Consider the following 21,454-nt stretch of genomic DNA (forward strand, 5'->3'; position numbering starts at 1 on the left):
CCGATTTTGCAACTTGTCTGAACCTCGTTCTAAAATTGGATAATACTCTAGACAGAAGAGAAGTCACACGAAGTGTACCATTCTCAAATGATTTAGAAGATTCAGAGAGAAGAAGGGTTTCGTAGCAGTTTATATACAGTTCACAAAATATCAAAGCGGTAAAAGCAACATTTAGCACATTACCCAAGCATGTAAATAAAACCAGATAATAAATAAAGCCAAATATAACAATTATTCTAAGCTCGAATTCTTGAACACTGAACCAGAGATTCTGGGTTCGATCCCCAGCAGAGTCGCCAGAGTTGTCACACCTCCTTTTTACTACCCCCGGGGGTATAAGGGAGGTTTTTTCAATTTAAGTGACAATCAAAATGGGATTATTTATTTAAAGATTCAGATTCTCCACTTGGGATAATTTATGGTGTCCCAAGTTACCCGTTCAAATCCCGAATCGAGGAAAAGATTGACTCTGTTTTACAATCCGCGAACACAGAAATCCGGGTAAGGAATTCTGTTAACCCAGGATAAGGTGTTAGGCATTCCCGAGTTCCGTGGTTCTAGCATGGTCGCTCAACTGTTTTTATTGGCCTAATTATCTGATTTTAAAACACTTTTAAACCTATGTGCATTTTTACTTTAAAACCGCTTTTAATTATTTAAGGAATATTTCAATGTCATATAAAATACGTCTTTGGACTACGCCACATGAAATGCACCCGCAGTCCGAGACATATGTTATTTAGCGCTGTTAAGATTTGGATTTGGGTCACATGAAATGCACATCCGAGTTTAGGAAGGTAATTATTAAAATAACGCGCCTAGAGCAACTACGCATTTACAACTTTGCGAGGGCCATGGAAAGTTCGCTAAATGGTGTGCCTGATTTCTAAGGATAGAAATTCAATTAAGCGAGGGCCATGCATTTTGAGCTTTGTTCGGCACGGCACTCCTCGACTTATTACGAGTAATTAATTAATTAGCACTGAGCGATTTGGGGTTTTACTCAACATAGCTAAAGGGCTGGCACAAGAGAGAAAGTTTCGGTCAATTAAACAAATGGCTTAGACCATCATAAACAAATAATGAAGACTGGGCTTAACGAAAATGAAACAAGTGCCGACCCATATTTATGAATACCTTCCGATGTGGGCTCGAAATGGGCCCACTCGTGATGAAAGAATAGATGACCAAAAAAACAGCATAGAGACTTGTACTCAATTCTGGGATTGATCTCATTAATTGGGCCAGCTTTAGGCCCAGCTTTCATAAGCCAACAATTGTACACAACCCATTAGATACCAATCAGCTAAAACTATATGTGACACATAATTAAACTAACATTTCAGCTTCTGGATCGTTGATTACTTAAAGTAGAGCAATTAAAACTGAATCTCTGAATTATTAACGTGATTTGGGCCCAAGTCTGCCTTAGACTCACGTGACCGCATCACTTAGGAAAATAACATTGGGCCTAAAAGAGCCCAAATCATGTTCAAGGTCCATTGCTGGGGGTTTAGGACTTGAGATCGAGTCTCCTCAGAGGCAAACAACATATGTTTAAGCCCTTCCTTCATAGCAGTAAATCAAGATTCAGGCTACAAGGTTTAAACCTCATTTCACAAAATATTAAACACTAAACTGATTTATGCCAGAATTTAAACAAGACTAATAGGCAAATCAAACTATCTTCAATACGAGTTTACAACCACATATCACAGGACGACTAATTCTAGGCAAAACAATACATCCCAATGCTTTAAAATAACAGACTACACATCATTCAGTTTGTCTCTAACCTAAACTTGTCATAATAGCTAGGTCAACACAAGATCATCACCAAACATGAACACTTATTTCAACCGAAATTAAAGTAAGGCTAAAATTCAAATGCCTCGACTAAGTCTGTTGCTACAGCACCTTAACAGACCCATGATACTATACAATGATAAGAACTAAACTATCAAAACACAGAATCAAAAAGAGGTACAGCTGAAGCACAAATAACTGGTACTATACTTTAAACTTTCTGCTTCTCATTTCACTTTTCAAATCCAACTTCTCAACCAATAGGGCTTAAAAGTGTGCACCTGGATATCGAGAGAAATCAAAGAAAATGAGGACTTAGCAGCAGTAACAGAGCATATGAACCAGCAGCTCCAAAACACAAACAGGCTCAAATCTTAAACCATTTTTACCCAGCAAAACAGAAGTTCTTCGAAGTTTTGAATTCCAGTTAATGCTTAAAACTAAAGAGCAAATTTGGAACCAATTTTTAACCCAAAAGATGCAGAAATATCAATGAACTCTCTCAGCCATTTTTTTGATTTTTCTGGTGTTCTCCTAGAGTGTGATACCAAGCAGTGTTTGACCCCAAATTAATGCAGAGAATTTTCAGTCTTTTAGGGTGTGTCCCCCGTGTGTTGAGTGAAATAAAAAGCTTCATTTATAAGGCTGGGGGCTGTTGTGTGCCTTCCAAGGCAAGGCAATCAGCTTTTCCCCAAAATACCCTCACAGAGCATCTTTTAAAACTGATTTTTGGACAGTTGTCCTTTTCCTTCAGATATTTTCAATTTTCTAGCCTGTCTCTCTTAACAAATCTGGGCAGTTGTCCATTTAGGAAGCTTCCCCAATTGGTTACCAAAGATTCCCAAGCTAACCAATCTCCAGAACTACCCTTAAAGTTCCTAATTATACATTTACCCCCCTCCCCTCCCCCTCCCCCCCCCCCCGAGTTCTGAATGCTCACAATCATAATAAATAGTAGGCAAACGAGCTGACACTTTCAACCAGACTGAAATTCAAAAATATTGTTGAATCATATGAAATCATGAAGAATTAGCCTGAATTAATCCTAAGATCATTCACACACATAAACATGAACTCAGAAAATGCTCTTGAAAGCAGGAATTAATGCAGGCGAGGAACTATACTTGACTAATCTCAATGCTTCAGTTCTAGAATTAATTCACAAACATAAAATGAAATCTAGCCAAAAGAAGAGAAACTCACGAATTGAAAACAAATCAAACTCGAACCCTATGAAATCGATTGTCATTAACAATTTATCAAACAAGTTAACTAATGAACTAGAAACATAATGCAATTAAATAAGAAATGAAACTTCTGAAGAAAGAAAACTAGACAAACAAACAAACAAACAAAAAGAAAAGATCAAATGGAAACCAGTCAACACAAAATTATTCCAAACCTGCTTCAACAAGAAACTGCATGAACTCGAATAACCTTTTGAAGATGAAAGTGAACCTTTGACGGTCATTAATCGATTGTCCTTAACAAAAGGCAAATGATTAATGACGGTTTGGGTTCACTCAACCTTGCTGAACCAGAAAAGAACATAGGGAGAGACCTAGGGTGTTCTATACCTCTGCTCCACCACTAACGGACTAGTTTGAGAGGAAACAAGAACATATTTGAGGAAGGAAGGAGATGAGGGGTTTCGTGGTGTAATTCTGGGCAGATTTTGGGAATTTTAATGTTTTAGGCGATGACCTTAAATCTCATATTCAAGGCGACGGAGGGGGATTTGAGAGGAATTGTTTGGAGATTTGGGATGGGGAGGTGGAGGGGAGTTCATGGTATTAATTTGGTAGTGATTGGACCATCGGAACCGCTTTGAGGCGATTTCCGATGGGCGGAGTAAGGCGGAGCAAGGTGGAGGCGATGGGGATTTAGGGCGGCGGTCTCTAGGGTTTGGGAGAGACACGAAATGAGGGGGAAATGGAATGGTAGGGGATAAGGGTCGTTCGAACAGTAAAATACCTAAGGGAGATCAAGTTCTGATCTGTTGGATCAATAAGATCTAACGGTTGAGATGAGAAAAAGCTGGAACGGCGTCGTTTGGTTGAGCATAGATATCGGACCAGGTTGAGGTATGGGTTTGGGCTGGACTCAAACGGTTTGGACGGGTTTCTGAATTAGGCCTAAGGATTAAAAATGAAATAGCCCAAAATCTAATCTCTCACTTCTTTTCTTTTTAATTATTTCAAAATTCCTTTTTTTACTTTCTTTTAAAAACAAAAACAAAAAAAAAACCTAAACTAATTCCTAAATCAAATTAATCCTACCATGTTGAATTAATTAACTCTAAATAACACTTACCACAAATAATTAAAATACCAAATTAAAAGAAAAACTCCCAAAATTCGAAACTCAAATAAAAATGCAAAAATGAGTTATTTTTTGTGATATTTCTATTTTTGTAAACAACTAAATTACTAATTAATTCAAAAATGCAAAATTAGATCCTAAATGCAAATGCAATGTATTTTTTCATGAATAAAATAAAATAAACATGCACAGACAAATGCAAACAATAACAAAACATGTTACAAAAATCCACGAAATTGCAAACAATGGAAAAATTATTTTGTTTTGAATTTGTGGGAGTAATTCATATAGGGCAAAAATCATGTGTTCACACTTGTTTATAGCTTCTTTATGTTTGTTAATGTGGTTTATAGAATGTGGTGAATGAAGAAAAAGACAATTACTACAGTTGATGGCAAGGTTACATGCTTGAAGGTTATCTATGCCAGTTCACGATCGTTGTGCATTAAATTTATTATAACAAAGTAACATTAACTTCAAGCTTTGTCTGAATCTTAGTGTAGTGCTATCTTATTATCTTTATGTTGCGAATATTATTAGGTATTATTAATTTATAACATTCTCTTTGTTTTATTTATTTACCTAACATTTCCTTTTCATACTGTAATATGTCTCTGAAAGGAAGTCTCGAAGCAACAATAAATTATCTATGTTTGACCTATAGTGTGGGGCTCATATTGAATAAAAGAAAATAAAAAAAGAGGAAATAATGTGATTGGAGAATCAGATTTGTAAATTGCCAAAACTCATTTTAATTGGCTAAAGGCAACGACATATAGTAGCCTTGTTTTCTCATTTCAAGTACACCAAAACGAGAGAAGTAGAAAGTAGAGAGAGTAATCTACAGATTATAGTCTGTGAGATAAATAGTAAGTGGGAGTAATATCGTAGTGAAGTATCTAAAATAAAGAGTGTTATTTCTTTTGAAGTTGTAGTAATCTCTTGACAGTACCGAGTTATAATATTATAGTGGTATTATATTGCTCCTCTTGGGTATTGTATTATACCCCGTCAAAAGATTTGGTATTGTTGTTACTCTCTTGTGTTATTGTTATTTATCATGGATATTATTCCTGGGCGGGATATTATTTTTCCCATAATATGGTATCAGAGCCATGGTAAATAATGGTCCACTATCTTTTCATTATACCCACCTCACAAAAAATAATTATGAGAAACCTCCACAAGAGGGGTTGCTCTGATGGTAAGCAACCTCCACTTCCAACCAAGAGGTTGTGAGTTCGAGTCTCCCCAAGAGCAAGGTGGGAAGTTCTTGGAGGGAAGGATGTCGAGGGTCTAATTGGAAACAACCTTTCTAGCTTAGGGTAGGGGTAAGGTCTGCGTACACACTACCATCTCCAGACCCCACTAAGTGGGATTATACGGGTTGTTGTTGTTGGTGGTGGTGGTGGTGGTGGTGTCTACGTATAAAAGTCATTCTTGGCTCTCAGGATGTGTAGGAAATCATAGATAGAGGGTATGCAAAATCCGATAATGAGGAAGCTCTGCCTCAAAATGAAAAAGATATCTTGGCAAAGACAAGGAAGAAGGATCAACGAGCCCTCATACTCATCCACCAATATTTGGATGATGACATGTTTGAGAAAGTGGCAGATGCTACCACCTCAAAGGAAGCTTGGGAGATTTTAACAAAAAATCCTCTCCAAGGAGTTAACAAGGTGAGGAAGGTAAAACTTAAAACTTTAAGGGCTAATTTTGAAGTTCTAAAAATGAAAGAATCCGAATGCATTTCAGATTATTATTCAAAAGTGAAGGTTATTGTGAATCAATTAAGAAGATACGGGAAGGACACAGAAGATGTCCGTGTGGTAAAAAAGATCCTTCGCACATTAATACCTAAATTTGATTTTGTGGTGTGTGTTATTGAGGTGTTTAAAGATTTAGACTCTATGATGGTGGAGCAATTGGAGGGTTCTTTATAGGCCCATAAAGAAAAGATCAAGATGAGACAAGAAGTTCTACTGGAGCAATTTCTTAAAACTCATGCATCCTTTAAGGATAATAGAGGTGAAAAAACCTATCAAGGGAATGGACGAGGATGAGAATGTGACAGTCATGGAAGAGGAAGAAGTAATGGTAACAAATTCAACAATGAAGTTAAAATCTACCTAATATTCAGAGGTCGTGTTTGTGGACAAATAGGAGGAAGAAGACGTGGCTACTATCAAAAAAATAATGGACAAAGGTATGATAAATCAAAAATTGTGTGTTACAATTGTCATAAATTTTGCCATTACTCTTGGGAATGTTGTAGCAATGTTGAAGAGAAAGCTAACCTTATTGATGGCAAGAAAGAAGAAGATGAGTCAACATTGTTGCTGGCACTCAAGGAAGATGACATGGATGATTGTAGCTCGAGATATTTGGACACGCAATCATATGTGTGAATACAAAGAGAAGTTTGTGGAGATCAATAAAATATGAGAGGTAATGTGTCTTTTGGAGATACCTCAAAGATTCAAATCGAAAGGGATATGTACGATTCTGATCTCTTGTAAAAATGGTGGCCACAAGTTAATTCGAGATGTTTATTATGTGCCAAAATTAAAAAGTAATATTTTAAGTTTGGGCCAATTTCTTGAAAAGGGATATGACATCCATATGAAAATATGCATCTTTGACTTGGAGATTCAAGTGGAATTCTAATTGCTAAAGTTCATATGACAAAGAATAGATTATTTTCTCCAAATCTTATAACAATTGATGCAAAGTGTTTGAAGGCTAATGTGCAAGATGAATCATGGTGTTGGCACATGCGATTTGGACACTTGAATTTTGAAGCGCTCAAATCAATGGGAGAAAAGAAGATGGTGCATGTGGTACCATCAATTAATTGTGCGAAGCTTGTCTTCTTGGAAAACATGCAAGGAGGAGTTTTCCGAGAAAGTCCATGTCAAGAGAAACCAAGCCACTGCAACTTGTTCATACTGATGTGTGTGGACCAATCAATCCACCTTCATTTGGTAAAGTTAATTCTTTTTGCTCTTCATTGATGACTTTAGTAGTAAGACTTGGGTTTATTTCTTGAATCAAAAATCTGAAGCTTTTGGTGTTTTTAAATTTTCAAAGTAGTTGTGTAAAAGAAAGTGGCCATGAAATAAAAGCTTTAAGGTATGATAGAGGAGGCGAATTCCCTTCAAAAGAATTTAATGATTTTTGTCATTCCCATAGAATTCATCGCCCTCTAACTCTAACGGTACCTTATTCACCCCAACAAAATGAAGTTGCAGAGAGAAAGAATTGAACGATTATCAATATGGCTAGATGTATGTTGAAAGCTAAAAGTATGCCCAAGGACGACCGAAGTTGTTTCTTGTGCAGTTTATTTGAACAACAGGTCTCCAACAAGAAATATTAGAGATCAAACCCCTCAAGAAGTATGGAGTGGAAGAAAGCCAAATGTCAAGAACTTGAAAATGTTTAAGAGCATAGCCTATGCTCATGTGCCACATCAAGGGAGAGTGAAGCTTGACGATCGAAGCATCAAGCATGTGTTTGTTGGCTATCACACGAGTTCAAAAAACTATAAGCTATACAACCCAAGCAATGGCAAGGTGGTAGTGGGTCGTGATATTGAATTTGATGAAGAATTAACATGGAATTGGGAAGCTCAGGAAGAAACTTCATATGATTTTCTTCCATATTTTGGTAATGAAGAAGAACCAGAGACCGTGGAACTTGTGCAGGACACAACTCCATCTCTTGTTGTATCTCCTTCTTCTCAACAAAGTTCAAATGAACAACCGCAAAGGACGAGGAGTATGCAAGAGCTCTATAATGACACAGAAGAAGTTACTAATTTTGATTTTTTATATTGTCTCTTTGCTGATAGTGAACCAATAAACTTTGATGAAGTTGTAATAGACAAAAGATAGAGACATGCCATGGAGGAGAAGATCGAGTAAATAGAGAAGAACAACAATTAGGATTTAACAACTCTTCCCAAGGGTCATCGAGCAATTGGAGTAAAATGGGTATACAAGACAAAAAAGAATGTTGATGGAAAAGTGGAGAGATACAAGGCATGACTTGTGGCTAAAGGCTATAAGCAAAGGCAAGGTATTGACTATGAAGAATCTATGCACCTGTTACCCGCATGAAGACATTTCGTTTGCTAATCTCTATAGCACCGCAAATGAAGTGAAAGATCCATCAACTAGACATCAAGTCAACCTTCTTGAATGGCTATCTTGAAGAAGAAGTCTATGTTGAACCACCATTGAGCTTCGTAGTCAAATACCATGGAGATAAAGTGTTGAAGCTGAACAAAGATTTATATGGGTCGAAGCAAGCCCTACGGCATGGAATAGTTACATCGACAAGTATTTTCAAGATAATAGTTTTACTCGTTGTCTCCATGAATATGCTCTTTACCTTAAAGTTCATACTAATGGAGATATCTCGTTTATTTGTCTTCATGTTGATGGTCTTCTTTATACGGGTAATAACCCAAGTTTATTTGAAGCTTTTAAGAAAGATATGTTCCGTGAGTTCGAGATGACAAACGTAGGGCTCATGTCATACTACTTGGGCCTAGAAGTGAAGCAGATGGAGGATGGAGTTTTTATCTCACAAGAAAGTTATACGAAGGAGATCTTTGAGAAGTTCAACATGCTCGATTGCAATCCCGTGAACACACCAATGGAGAGTGCGACAAAATTATCCAAGTTTGATGAAGGAAAAAAATGGATCTCACATTTTTTAAAAGTCTTGTGGGAAGTTTGAGGTACTTGACTTGTACCAAACCAGATATACTCTTTGCAATTGGAGTAGTAAGTCACTTCATGAAAGCTCCTACCTCTACTGACTTGAAGGTCACTAGAAGTATTCTTCATTACATAAAAGGTACGATTGACTTTGGGCTGATTTATTCTTCTTCTAGTGATTTCATCCTTGTGGGATTTGTGATAGTAATTATCTGGGAGATATTGATGGAAGAAAAAGTACAACAGGTTTTGTATTTTTCTTGGTGATTCTATTATTTCTTGGAGTTCAAAGAAACAATCAATTGTTACTCTCTCGACTTGTGAAACCAAATATGTAGCAGCAACATCCTTTACATGTCATGCTATTTGGACGAGAGTATTATTGAAGGAGCTCAATTTGCCACAAATTGAAGATACAGAGATTTGTATTGATAACAAATCCGCACAAACACTTGCAAAGAATCCAATATATCATGATTGAAGCAAGCATATAGATATAAGGTATCACTTTATCAGAGAATGCCTTGCCAAGAAGAAAGTCAAACTCAAATATGTGAAGTGTGATGATCAAGCTGCAGATATCTTTACAAAGCCTCTTAAATTTGAGGATTTTCAGAGATTGAGATCAAGTCTTAGAATGAAAAAGAAAAAGAAAAATTAAGGGAGAGATTTGTGGGGCACATATTGAATAAAAGAAAACATAAAAGGAAAAGAAGAAATAATGTGAGTGGAGAATAAAATTGTAGGCGGCTACAATCTCATATTTGCAAATCTCATTTGCAATTTCAAGTTTCCAAAACTTATTTTGATTGGCTGAAAGCAACGCCATCCACTGCTATAAATACCAGCCTTGTTTTCTCATTTCAAGTACACCAAGACGAGAGAAGTAGAAAGTAGAGAATAGTTGATTGTCGTCTGTGAGATAAATAGTAAGTGACAGGAATATCGTAGTGAGGTATTTAAAATAAAGAGTGTTATTTTTTTGAAGTTGTAGTAATTTCTTGATACTATCAAGTTTGTAATATTATAATAGTATTATATTGCTCAGCTTGGGTATTGTATTATATCCTATCAAAAGATTTGGTATCGTTGTTACCCTCTTGTGTTATTGTTATTTACCGTGGATATTATTCCTGAGCGGGACATCATTTTTCCCAACATATAGGTCATAGATCTGAGCTATGGAAGCAGCCGCTAATGTTTGCATTAGAATAGGATATCTACATCACACCTCTTGGGGTGCGGCCCTTCCCCGAAGTCTGCAACATTTGATTGAGTATTCCAACACTTCTTCTTGCATTATGTTACCCAATGCTCCTGTGATTCACTATTAATTCTATTAATTCATGTAACTACATTATTTCCTAAAACAGGATGATTAATTGGATAGTAATATAAGGATGATAGCATTGGAAAGATAGAGCTTACCAGATATGAAACTATATTAGTGTGAAGAAAAAATATGATTAGCTTAGACATACTTTTAGGGACGATCGAGAACTCTGCCATTGTAAATTTACAAAAAGTTTGTGATACTTTAATGTTGATGTTTATTACGTGTATGTTTCTTATATATTTGTTGTTTATATGTTTTTCATGTGTATGTTTTATATATTTTTAAATTTTTATTAATATAAATTTTCATCGTTTTATGTCAACTGAATCTATAAAAAGATTTATTTGAGGGAAACTATCAGCTATGTCCATTTATAAGTAGCTCGTTATTAAAATTGGTCAATTTATAAAATATTACTAATATTAGCCAATTAGCTATTTGTAGCAAAAAAAAAGTCAATTTTTTGCTTTCTTTTGAGCGGTTATTATTAGAATAGATTGGGTACAACTTAAGGAGATTGAATCTCAATTTTGGGATGATTTGGTGAAGTTTTGAGGTGGTTTGAATTGAAAATTCGAAGTAAAAACTGAACATGAACAAATGATATATGTATGACATTGTGTATCATTTGTGTATCATGTTTGTATCAATTGTGTATCACATGTATATCCACGTATACCTGTATGTGAGATACATGCGTGATACATGTTTGATACATGTGTCACAGAAGAATTTTTTGAACTCGATTTAATTACAAATTTTGATACAAAACCAGTCCAAATCACCTTCAATCTTCCTCAAAATTTGTATATTGACTTATCTATATGTTTTCAATGAATTTCAACTATACCCATTGAAAAAGTTCCTTTTTTGCTTAGATTTTTGGAATATTGTATTATTTTTTTGTATTTCATCATCTTATTTGCTACCTCATCCATGAAACATTCCATCTTGCATCTAATATAGCTAATCACGCTTAAACATATGGAAGGTAATTTTTGCATATGATTCTTTGAGAGAAAAGACCTTATTTATTTGGTTTTTCAATTTGTATATGTACTTAGCAAGTTTTGGTAAGTCTATGACTAATGACTAGAGTTTGGTAAGTTGAGACTTATTTGGAACATTTATGTAATTTTTCCTTTATTTGACTGCGCTAAGCACGGACAAATTTATTAGTAATAGAATAAGTGAGAGGATCCATACTTGGGCTGTTATATGACCAAATTAATGCCTTGCAACGAACTTACTTTTGTTTTTGTTTTTGTTTTCGTTTTTTCTCTTATTGTGAGAATTTAAGTAAAACCATAGTCTAATATAAATCACAGAGAAATCAAAATTTTGTTTAAAAATAAACTTAGATTGTTTAATATTTTTCCAAGAATAAACTGGTACTCTCGTTATAGTGGTACGAATATAGTAAGCTGCTCATTATTAGCCTTAGTAGAAATATGTAAAAGAAAAGACCTGATGAATAAAAAAGTTCATGATTATTTATTTATCCCGAAAAGAAAAAAGAAAAAAACAATAGTGAAATAGCATAAGTATAAATAGTATACATCCCAAAATCAAATATCTGGAAAGTGAATAAAAGTTCCTATCACTCTCCAAAATCAAATAGATACACACTCCCACTAAGCTTCTCACCTCAATTAAGCATTTCTTCCACACTCCCATCAACAAATGAATCGAAAATTGTAACGTTAAATAAATAGAAAGAAAAATCAACTCTTCGGAAAAACGAAAAAAGAAAAAAAAAATTCAAGCCCCACAAAAAAAAAAAGGAAAGAAGAAAATATTCAGTACGATCGATAGCACCAAAGCGACATTTGGGTAATGAACACAAAGTTAAATGAATTTTGTGTTAAAAGAAAGAAAAATAACTTTTGGGTAATAAATACAAAATTAAATGATTTTTACGTAACAAAAAAAAGTGACTTTTGGGTAAGGAACACAAAGTTTGATGACCACCCATGAAATTTACTCGGTGAAAAGACTAGTGGCCTGCTCCGGGGCTAGGAACAGAACGGAGAATACGATCGATAGCAGCAACGTGGCGGACGATAAGCTTTTCGTCTAATAACCTTCTGCCTTGTGTTGAGGATAAAAAAGATGCCAGAATCAGTAAAAATATGAAAACATGATAAGCAGCAGAAATCTTGGAAAGAACCATTGTTTATATATTAATTTCTGATCTGTGGTGTGTTGAGTTTTTGTGGTAGAATTAGTAGAAGAAAAACTGTAATGGTGAGTGATGTTTGTAGGGTATAAATATGTAGAGGGAATAGAGAGGAAAGGATTATTATAAACACCACGTGACAGATTATAAGGAGAAGAAGAGATCAAGATCCGATCGAGAGGATATATCAAGTTAGTTGGGTGAAGTCAAACTCCAAATCTTTTTCTCCAAATATAATGTTGCGTTTACTTTTTCCTCTCGGATTCGTTATATTTTTCTGAGAAGAGAAGATGGTGTGCAAACTATGGAAACAACCTCTTGTATAAATGCACCGTAAGATTGCATACAATAAACTTTTGTGGTCCGGACTTTCCTCAAACTCTGTGCATACGGGATAAGAGAATGATTCAATTTTACTTACATCGTAATGTACAGTGTACTTGACCAATTACAGCATGTTATTTATTCTTTTGTAAGGTTATCTACTCATGGTCAACGTTAACACTATGTGTATGCAGACCTTAACCCTATCTCGGAGGAGTATAGTGATTATTTCTAATAGACCATCGGATTAAGAAGATGAAAAGAGACAATAGATTAGTAACAGCAACAGAAAGCCAGAAAGATAATATCAGCATCATTTACGTAAAATAGTTATTAACATAAATCACTTACATCTTGTCGGATCTAATGTACATATTAGCACTACATATTTTTGCATATATATATATATATATATATATATATATATATATATATATATATATATATATTAAAAATAAAGTGTGTATATAAATCATATGATTTTAAAATGCACATACATAACCAAGCGTCTTACTAGTTCAAGGCTTCAAGCATCAAATAATGAGGAGGTCAACAAGGTGTGTATAGCAAGTCATGGAAAAATAATACATGGTCTCCTTAATAAAAATTCTTAAGATCTTAAGGAAATTTCTGCAGTATACCTATATCTCAGGAGATACTCAAATTTTCATACGTTTCAAATTGAATTAGATTTTTGTTGCCAAATTTTTTTCTTGCAAGATATCGTGAATATTGTATCTGCTAGATCATTGGTTGAGGAAAAACAATCTTTCTCTCAATTGTTTTATTCTTTGTTAGAAGTACATTGAAAGGTCTTTAATATCATTCTAAGTTGCTCTGATTAAAAATGTAAAATAAACGGATGTTTTTCAAAGAAATAAGTTTAATATGCTTCTCAACAATATTAAAATAAATGAATGAAAGGTTATCATTCCTCAATCAAAGATCTAGTAGGGGGCCTTTTGGTTAAAAAAAAATGCTCTGTTAGAAAAAAAAAAAGGAATGAACCTATTACTATTCGGAGAATCAAACAAGATTTTTTAATCATATTTTTTTGTAGATAGTTTTTAAATATTTTGAATTGTTAATTATTATGACTTACAGTACTTCTTATGTAGTTTGTAAATAAATAAATTCTATTTCAAAAAAAATAAAAAAATCTGTGTACGAATTGACACCGAAATTTAATCAACTTGACACATGCCACAAAGGTTCAAATCCATTGAAACATATATAGGGAATATCGAGAGTATAAACTAACAGCAATGGTTGATCACTTTATATGACAATCCCCGATTTTGTTATCTATTTACTTATTTGGTTAACTATCATATTCCCTAGATTATCTACGTCAGCTTTTTATAATCATTTTAATTTTACTCCTTATGAAATTTGAGGAAAAGATTTTAAGCTTATGTCTGAAATAGTTAGTATCGCCCAACCGTACTCTCAAATTAGAGGATAAAGAAGTCGCCACAATATAAAATTAGTAAGACCAAGTCAAATCTACGAACGAGGAGCAATTACCTAGAGTAATTAAGTCTAAGTTTGGTTACTCAAGCCATAATATTTTATGACTTGCAGATATGGTACATTATCTCCTTTTTGAAAGGTTAAAAGACTAAATTAATGTAATGATCCAACCGATTATTTTGAGTTTTAGAAATCTACGTCCCTATTTAATATTTTCCGTAGGTTCACTTAGTATTTTAGACTTGTGGATATAGGTGATTTGGGTCTCGAGTGTTAAAAATTAGTGCATCTTACATGTTTTATTTATTGTTTTACTTATGTTTACTGAGTCAAATAATCTAGTTCCTATTTTATAGGAATAGTATCAACTTAGTTGTTAATTTGGATAGGATTCCTTGCTAGTTATTAGAGTCTTTTTAGGAGTTGAACGGTAGTGGTTCAGTCTTATTTATATGCTTTGCATATCCTGCTATAAATTTGGTTAAGTACCTGAAGTATTTGGGTGTGATTCGGACGTATCTTGTGAAAGTTGAAATTTGAAAGTTGAAATTTGAAGAACATACCTTAATTCTTAGTTGTGATTTTTCCGTGTATGTGTTGAGCCCCTTGGACAAGTTCGTATGTAGTATACGGACCAGCGGAAATATAAAAGAGAGTCCTAATATTAATATGATGGATAATTAAAAGGCAGCATTATGTAAAATGAGAAAATTTAAGAAACCCAACATGATTAGTACTTTATTAAAAGAGTTTAACTTCTATATATGACACTATAAAATAATTTTTACGGCTATCAGATGAGCTAAGTTGTTTAATAATTAGACAAATTGTCGTACCCATTACCATTAACAAACTATACAACAGGAAACAACTAAACAAGTATATGTTCATTTTCTCAAGGAAAAAAAATCCTAACTGTTGCTCATGAATCTTTAGCTTTTTCTTTACTGTCTGTTCTCTCACTCTGTGATTTAATGTTTTCCTTTGCTTCTGTAGTATTACCCTTTTCTGAATTTTCTTGAGTTGCAATAATAGGACCATGTGTTTTCTCTGGTTCTTTTGCTCCTCTATCTTCTCCAGTTCCAGTATTAGTGACTAAATTTTGGTTCTTGTTAGTTGAAGTGGAAGCAGAATTTTCAACATCACTTGACTTATGATGTTTTGTGGTGCTGTTTTTGAGTGATTCAGAGACTTCTTGTATTTTGGGTAAGTCCTCCTTCTTGACATCATTGTGGTTTGTGGCATCTTCATGAGACTTCTCTTCATCATTGAGTGGTTTCTGCTCAGCATAGCAAAACCAAAAGGGAAAGCTTGAAATCAGCGGCGAAGTCAAGAATTTCGCTAAGGGTGCTTAAGGATATTTAAGTTAATATGTATTATATGTATAAAAAGTAGTAATATTTCACTTATATACATCATATAGTTTTCCGACAAAGGGTGTTCAACTGACCACCCTTGAGCCCATGTTGCTCCACCACTGCTTGAAACATTATTTTAACAAGTACAAAGATATGATAGCATGAGTTTACTAAACAGGCATCTATTTATGCTCTTACAAAAAGAGTGTAAGTTTTATGCATTAATAGTGCAAAAATAGGATAACCTTTTCTCTAAAGGGTTGTTTGGTTTACCATGCTAGCAAAAATAATCCTACCATAAAACTTGGCATAAGTAATACCATGTTTGGTTGGTTGTAAACGAAAAAATATAATATTTGGTTAGCCTTATTAAACTCTGCATTGCTAGTACGTACATAAGTTATACGGGGAAACTGTGAATTATCTTGTAGAGATGAAATGTGAACTAAATTAACAATAGATGGACAAAAGTAACTAAAGATAAAAAAGCTCTTACAGTAATCAATCCCAACATAACAATCCATATATTATTATTCACCGCATAATCAGAGGCGGAGCTATGTAGAGCCAAAGGGGTTCAGTTGAATCCCCTTGTTGGAAAATTATACTGTGCAAATAGGGCAAAAACTAATATTTTTTGTTATACATAAACTGTAGAATCTCCTTGACACAATGGAAGATTCTAGTGTTGTGACAAAGGGGTTTTCCAAAATTGCTTTAGTACACAACATAAATTCCTGGCTCCACAACTGTGCATAACAATCTCTGTACTTTAGAAGGTATCTCATACTATCGGTATAAATAACTTAAGTTGCTTTTTTGTTCTAGAAAGACAACAGATGCATCTTCCAACTATTAAAATCATGCATCTTTAGAGTGAGACATTAAGTTCTATTTGTAATATTGTGCTTGCTGCTTATAAACATTATTTTCTCATAAATGCGCATGTTATCAGCAATGAAAGTGAAAAAATAACAATTTGTTTGGTTGGAGTAATGGTCTTTAACCAGAGTTCTTTTTTCCATCAGAGACATGATATTTCAAGGGAAATTTTGTTTTCTTGTCAAAAGAAATATCCTTTCCAGGTCATATGCCATCTAATCTCGGTATTAATATGACAAATTCAAGTTATATACACCGACAGTGAAAATAATATTTACATTGTCAGCGTAATTTAACATGTTGTAGCATGTAGCATGTCGCATGTCGTATTTTTTAGGTAACTAGTTCCACTTATTATGTACAGTTAGCTATTCCGTAGTTATCTTTTAGGCGACATAATATTGTCAAAATCGTGTATCGAAGTTAAACTCTAACATGAATAGAAACATACCATCTTAGCATCTGCATGATGAAGTTTGTCTGCTGCAGAATCAATTAACAAAGTTCTTGTGTTTCTAGACATTCTTGGACTTGGACTTTCACCTATTTGTTCCTCCCTGTTAGAATTTAACATAGGGCCTTGACCTGTTGAGGATTTCGGTTCGAGTACAGACTTAGGTGATGAAGATGAACTAGATGCTGTAGGGACTTCCCGGACCGTAGATTGTAAGCTGATAGAATCTTGATTGACTGCTCTCTCTGATAGAAAACCAGGTATATGATCCTATATTACAAAAGCAAAACAAGAATCACTAAAATTTCAAACATTCTATAAGTGAGAAACTGGATAAAAAAAATGGTTTTTGCTATGCTTAACAATTGATATCCTAGATATTGATTTGTCATACATAACTTAAATATGCAGCTGCAACTTCATCATTGTCAAAAAATCAAATTACCTCAGAATTTGATGAATTCTGCACTCTCTTCTGTTCCTCAGAATATGAGGAGCTTTCATTTACTGAGAACTTTGGTTGAATCATAGAGTTGGGGGAGGGGGATGAAGTAGAGGCAGTTGGAACTTGTTCAACCATAAAATCTTGTGGTGATGATGATGCTTGTGATTCATCAAAACTCTGGCTAATTGTAGAAAACACTACTTCTTCAATATGCCGTGAACCACTCTTATCGCGCAGCGTTTCCTGAATGTCATTGCTAGTGAGAGACTTTGGATTTTCTGCAGACTTCTGTGTCTGTGAATGTGGAACTGAACTTTGCACTTTCGGATCCTTTAACGATAATGTTGAGCTCCGAGAAGTGTTGGGATCACAACTTCCAGTAGTTACTTCATCTGGCAGTTGATCAGTTGCAAACTTTGGTTGCGATACGGACATAGATGATGATGTACTAGAGGCTTCAATTGAGTGATGTCCTTGTCCAATAGTTGAAAATGCCACATTTTCACTATGTCGTTCGCTGTCACTGCCTATAATGAGTTCTGCACTGTCATTGTGTAAAGCTGAATTTGAAGTTTCTGTTTCTGAAGGTAATTCTGAAACTTGTAAAATTGAATTGTTTAAACTAAGCTCTGATTCCTGTGAAGCAATTGAATCTGATCTTTCACTAGAAATGTTCATTGACCTATCATTTTGAACATGATCTAAATTTGAGGAGGATCCTTGTTCGATTAGGCAATTTGGTTGAAGAACAGATGTCGGTGATACTAGTGACGTTGACGCAAAAGGGAGTTGTTGTACTGAAAATTCTGGTTGTAATAGTGACCCTTGAAGCCTGTCACCAACTACAGAAAGTCCTTCCGGCCTACGCTGTTGATAACTGCTGGCTTGAGTCCTTTCTGTCCTTGGAGGTGGAAATGAGCTTGAACCAATAGAATCTGGTTCAATTAATCGTTCCGATGGAACATTGTGTGGCACATTGTTCTCCGACATTTGGAACCTCGAAAATCCAAAATCCACGATATCTTGCTCAGTAACCTCGCGCACTTCTTTGGAATTTGATTCATTTTCATCTACTCTAGCTAGGTGCGATGAAGATATCAATGTGTCTTCACTGTTAGACGTGATAGCTTTTTCTATCTCCCCATCTATAGAAATTTCTTCATCCGCGGATGAGCTCCCATCGTTTGTCAGTGGAGGTGAACCGACTTCAGAAACCTCCACTTGCAAGTCAGAAGCAATAGACTGGCAGGAAGTACGATGCACAGGACGATTCGGATAGTAAAATCGTTCATTCTCTCTCGTGCTATCCAACAATGATGAACTAGGATGTGATGGATCACTTGATAAGTTCCTTAGAGCAGGAGAAGCAATAGACTTCAAGATTGCATCTTTATCTATCTTGTAAAATGGTCCATCCTCTTCTGAAGAAGATGTTGAGCTTGTCCTATTGCTTATATCTTCCACTAGTACTGATTTTATCTGAACTTCACTACTTTCTTTTTCATCCTGACTAATATCCAGGCCTTCCCTACTATGTTCTCCTTTATAGGCCACATTCGTCTCCGGTTCGGATGCTTGAGTTGTCACTTCTTCAACTACTCTATCGTTATCTTCTCTACCTGCAAATAGATCACATTTGTAACTTTCATTAAAAAAAAGGAAGAGCTAATGGTCACCATGAACTTCGCCTGTGTGAGTTTGCTCACGTTGCCTGTCTCAAATATGGATAAAAGGAGGGCAGGTTTGGTTGACAGCTAGTGTAAAATTAGTAAATTCATGATGAATCCTCAAAAAAAGGTAGCGCGGTTCATGCAAGGTCCGGGAAGGGCCTCACTCAAGGGGTGTGATGTAGATAGCCTACCCAAATACAAACCTTAGTGGTTGTTTCCACGGCTTGAACCTGTGACCTATAAGTCACAGGGAGACTACTATACTATTGCTCCAAGGTTCCACTTCTCACAATATAAAATATGTTGTATTGAAGGAAGTATTAAAGGCCACCCTGAACTCCAGCTATGTGAGTTTGCTCACATTGTCGGTCCGCAGGTTGACAGCCAGTGTAAAACTAGTCAATTTATGAAGAATCCTCATAATGCAAAATATGTTGTATTAAAGTTACTAATGCAAGCTTTGTTTGAATCTTGATATTAAAAAGAGTAGATGTATCATTTTTACCTAATCGGTGTCTTGATTTGGAACTTTCAGATGCCTCCTGAAACATTTGCCTGGACGGAACATCAGAACAAGGTATTGGCTCGTGTTGATCAAGGTTCGAATCCCCTAGAAAAGCAGCCTCTATTCGTAAGCTTTCGTTCCTGTCCTTCTGTTCCTGAGCTGACATGAATTCTTGCAAGAAACTGCCACCTCTAACATTAGGCTTCTCTTCATGTTGATCATAAGGAAGATCAAAAGGATTCCGATTTGGTCCTAGAATAGAAGGGGCCGAGCCCGGGGTAGGTGAAAATTGACTAGTTGATGATGATTTATTCTTTGGAATCAAAATTGAAGAAATTGGAGTCAATGTTTCTTTGCATCCTATATTCATCAATGACCTTCTAACCTGGAGGCTCAACATCTTTCGTGCTCTTCGTCTCGCCATCAAACTTTCCAATCTTTTAGTCCTTTCAATCTCAGAAAGTCCAAGATCCATGAGATTCTTTTGATCATCTTCTTTCCATTGTACAGCCTTATTTCTTGCCCCTTCATTTTCCATTTCACCAAAACATTCTGTTTTTCTCTCATATATACTGCTAAATGATTTAAAACATTTTCCACTTGCTTCATAAGAGCAATCAGAATACTCAGCAGGCCCTGAATTCTTGAAAATACTCGAGGTGGAAGAGCATTCAGCACGATCACTTATCGAATGCACTTCCACCTCTCGAATATCTTTCAATTTTTCTTCTATCAATGCACCTTTGTCAACAAAATCATGATCATTAAAAGGTATTCGAAAAGGTTCACCTTGTATTAATTCCTCAGCACCGGTTTGTATATGTTTCTTGGATTTTCTTCGTCTGACTGATCTAGCTCGAAGAAAAGCCTTTTGTTTATTGTCAATATTGACATTTTCATGATCTTTATCTACATGACTAATTTTCCTAGAAGGTTTCGAATCAACATCTCTTTCAAAATGTTTAAAATTTGGTATGCTAAAAAAAATTATAAGAAGAATAGTGAAAAAGAACATGAGGGGCAATGAATAAATGAAAAACCAGGTGATTGATGGTGAAAGAGCACAAAATAGGATGAAGAATGACAAAGTGGATGAAACAAATGGATGTTTCTTGGCAAAAGTGAACGAAAATTCTATAGAATATTTAACATGTTTCCATATCAAACTCTTTGTATCATTTGAATTGATAGCCATTTTTGTCTCAAATGTTGTATCATTAGGAAACCTTTTTTAAAAGGGTACACATGAATCTCAAATTATCTAACAAAAATATCCAGAAAAAAGGGAAATGGATATAAATAGAAAAAACTCTCATCTTACCTTAATTAGCAGGAGAAAGAATGATTTGTTGAAGGATAAAATATGAAAAGAAGATAAATGAGACATAATAGGAGATACTGTGAAGAAAATTTGACATGGTAATGAGAAATGTATCTATTTTTACCAAGAGAAATTGGGATAGAGGAATTGTGTCTATGTTTGTGCTTGTATGATTTTAGGAATTCTCCACCATCCTTGCTCCTGTATTTTCGTGGCTACGTGATAACTAGAGATTAGGATTTAAACTCAATGAATATATATGTAGTACCATTCACCTATTATTCTCGTTTTTGTTTTCCACCAATTCTTTTCGATCCAAACTATATAAATATAGTCGATATAGAGAGAGATAGATAGAGACTATATTTATATAGTTTGGATTGAAAAAGTTTAAGTTATTGTATACGGGTAAAAGGGATAAAACATAAAATCATCCCGACCTATGACCATATTACAAACTACACACATTTTTTTTCTGGGGGTCCTATTACCCCTGAACTATTTTAAAGTATAATAAACACCACCCTAAGTGCTGACGTAGCATAGAGAGTGAGCACACTCTCTTAAGGGCAAGTGGAAGTTACAAAAATAATTTTAAAATTGATTAACATGTACAAGTGTCATCTTTTGATTGGACATTACATAATTAATT

At 34.8% G+C, this 21,454-nt stretch overlaps 1 protein-coding gene across 1 annotated transcript; it reads right to left on the bottom strand.

Moving 5' to 3' along the window:
- Positions 1-14,922: 14,922 nt before the first annotated feature.
- Positions 14,923-20,789, bottom strand: LOC104210831 (uncharacterized). Its single transcript, XM_009759803.2, has 4 exons — positions 19,482-20,789; positions 17,307-18,925; positions 16,859-17,131; positions 14,923-15,446 (listed from the first exon to the last, which is right to left on the bottom strand). The coding sequence occupies exons 1-4, from the start codon at positions 20,674-20,676 to the stop codon at positions 15,090-15,092; spliced, it is 3,444 nt and encodes a 1,147-aa protein (XP_009758105.1). The 5' UTR covers positions 20,677-20,789; the 3' UTR covers positions 14,923-15,089.
- Positions 20,790-21,454: the final 665 nt, after the last annotated feature.

The sequence above is a fragment of the Nicotiana sylvestris genome, chromosome 2 (assembly GCF_000393655.2).
Source record: "Nicotiana sylvestris chromosome 2, ASM39365v2, whole genome shotgun sequence".
In the NCBI taxonomy this organism is placed as follows: domain Eukaryota; kingdom Viridiplantae; phylum Streptophyta; class Magnoliopsida; order Solanales; family Solanaceae; genus Nicotiana; species Nicotiana sylvestris.

Bases quoted from the DNA above. Each gene is read 5' to 3' on its own strand.
- LOC104210831 (XM_009759803.2), bottom strand. From the start codon at position 20,676: ATGGCTATCAATTCAAATGATACAAAGAGTTTGATATGGAAACATGTT. The intron at 18,926-19,481 runs GTAAAAATGATA...ATCTATTTGCAG, and splicing joins CAAATCAAGACACCGATTAG to GTAGAGAAGATAACGATAGA. The intron at 15,447-16,858 runs GTATGTTTCTAT...TATGCTGAGCAG, and splicing joins ATCATGCAGATGCTAAGATG to AAACCACTCAATGATGAAGA.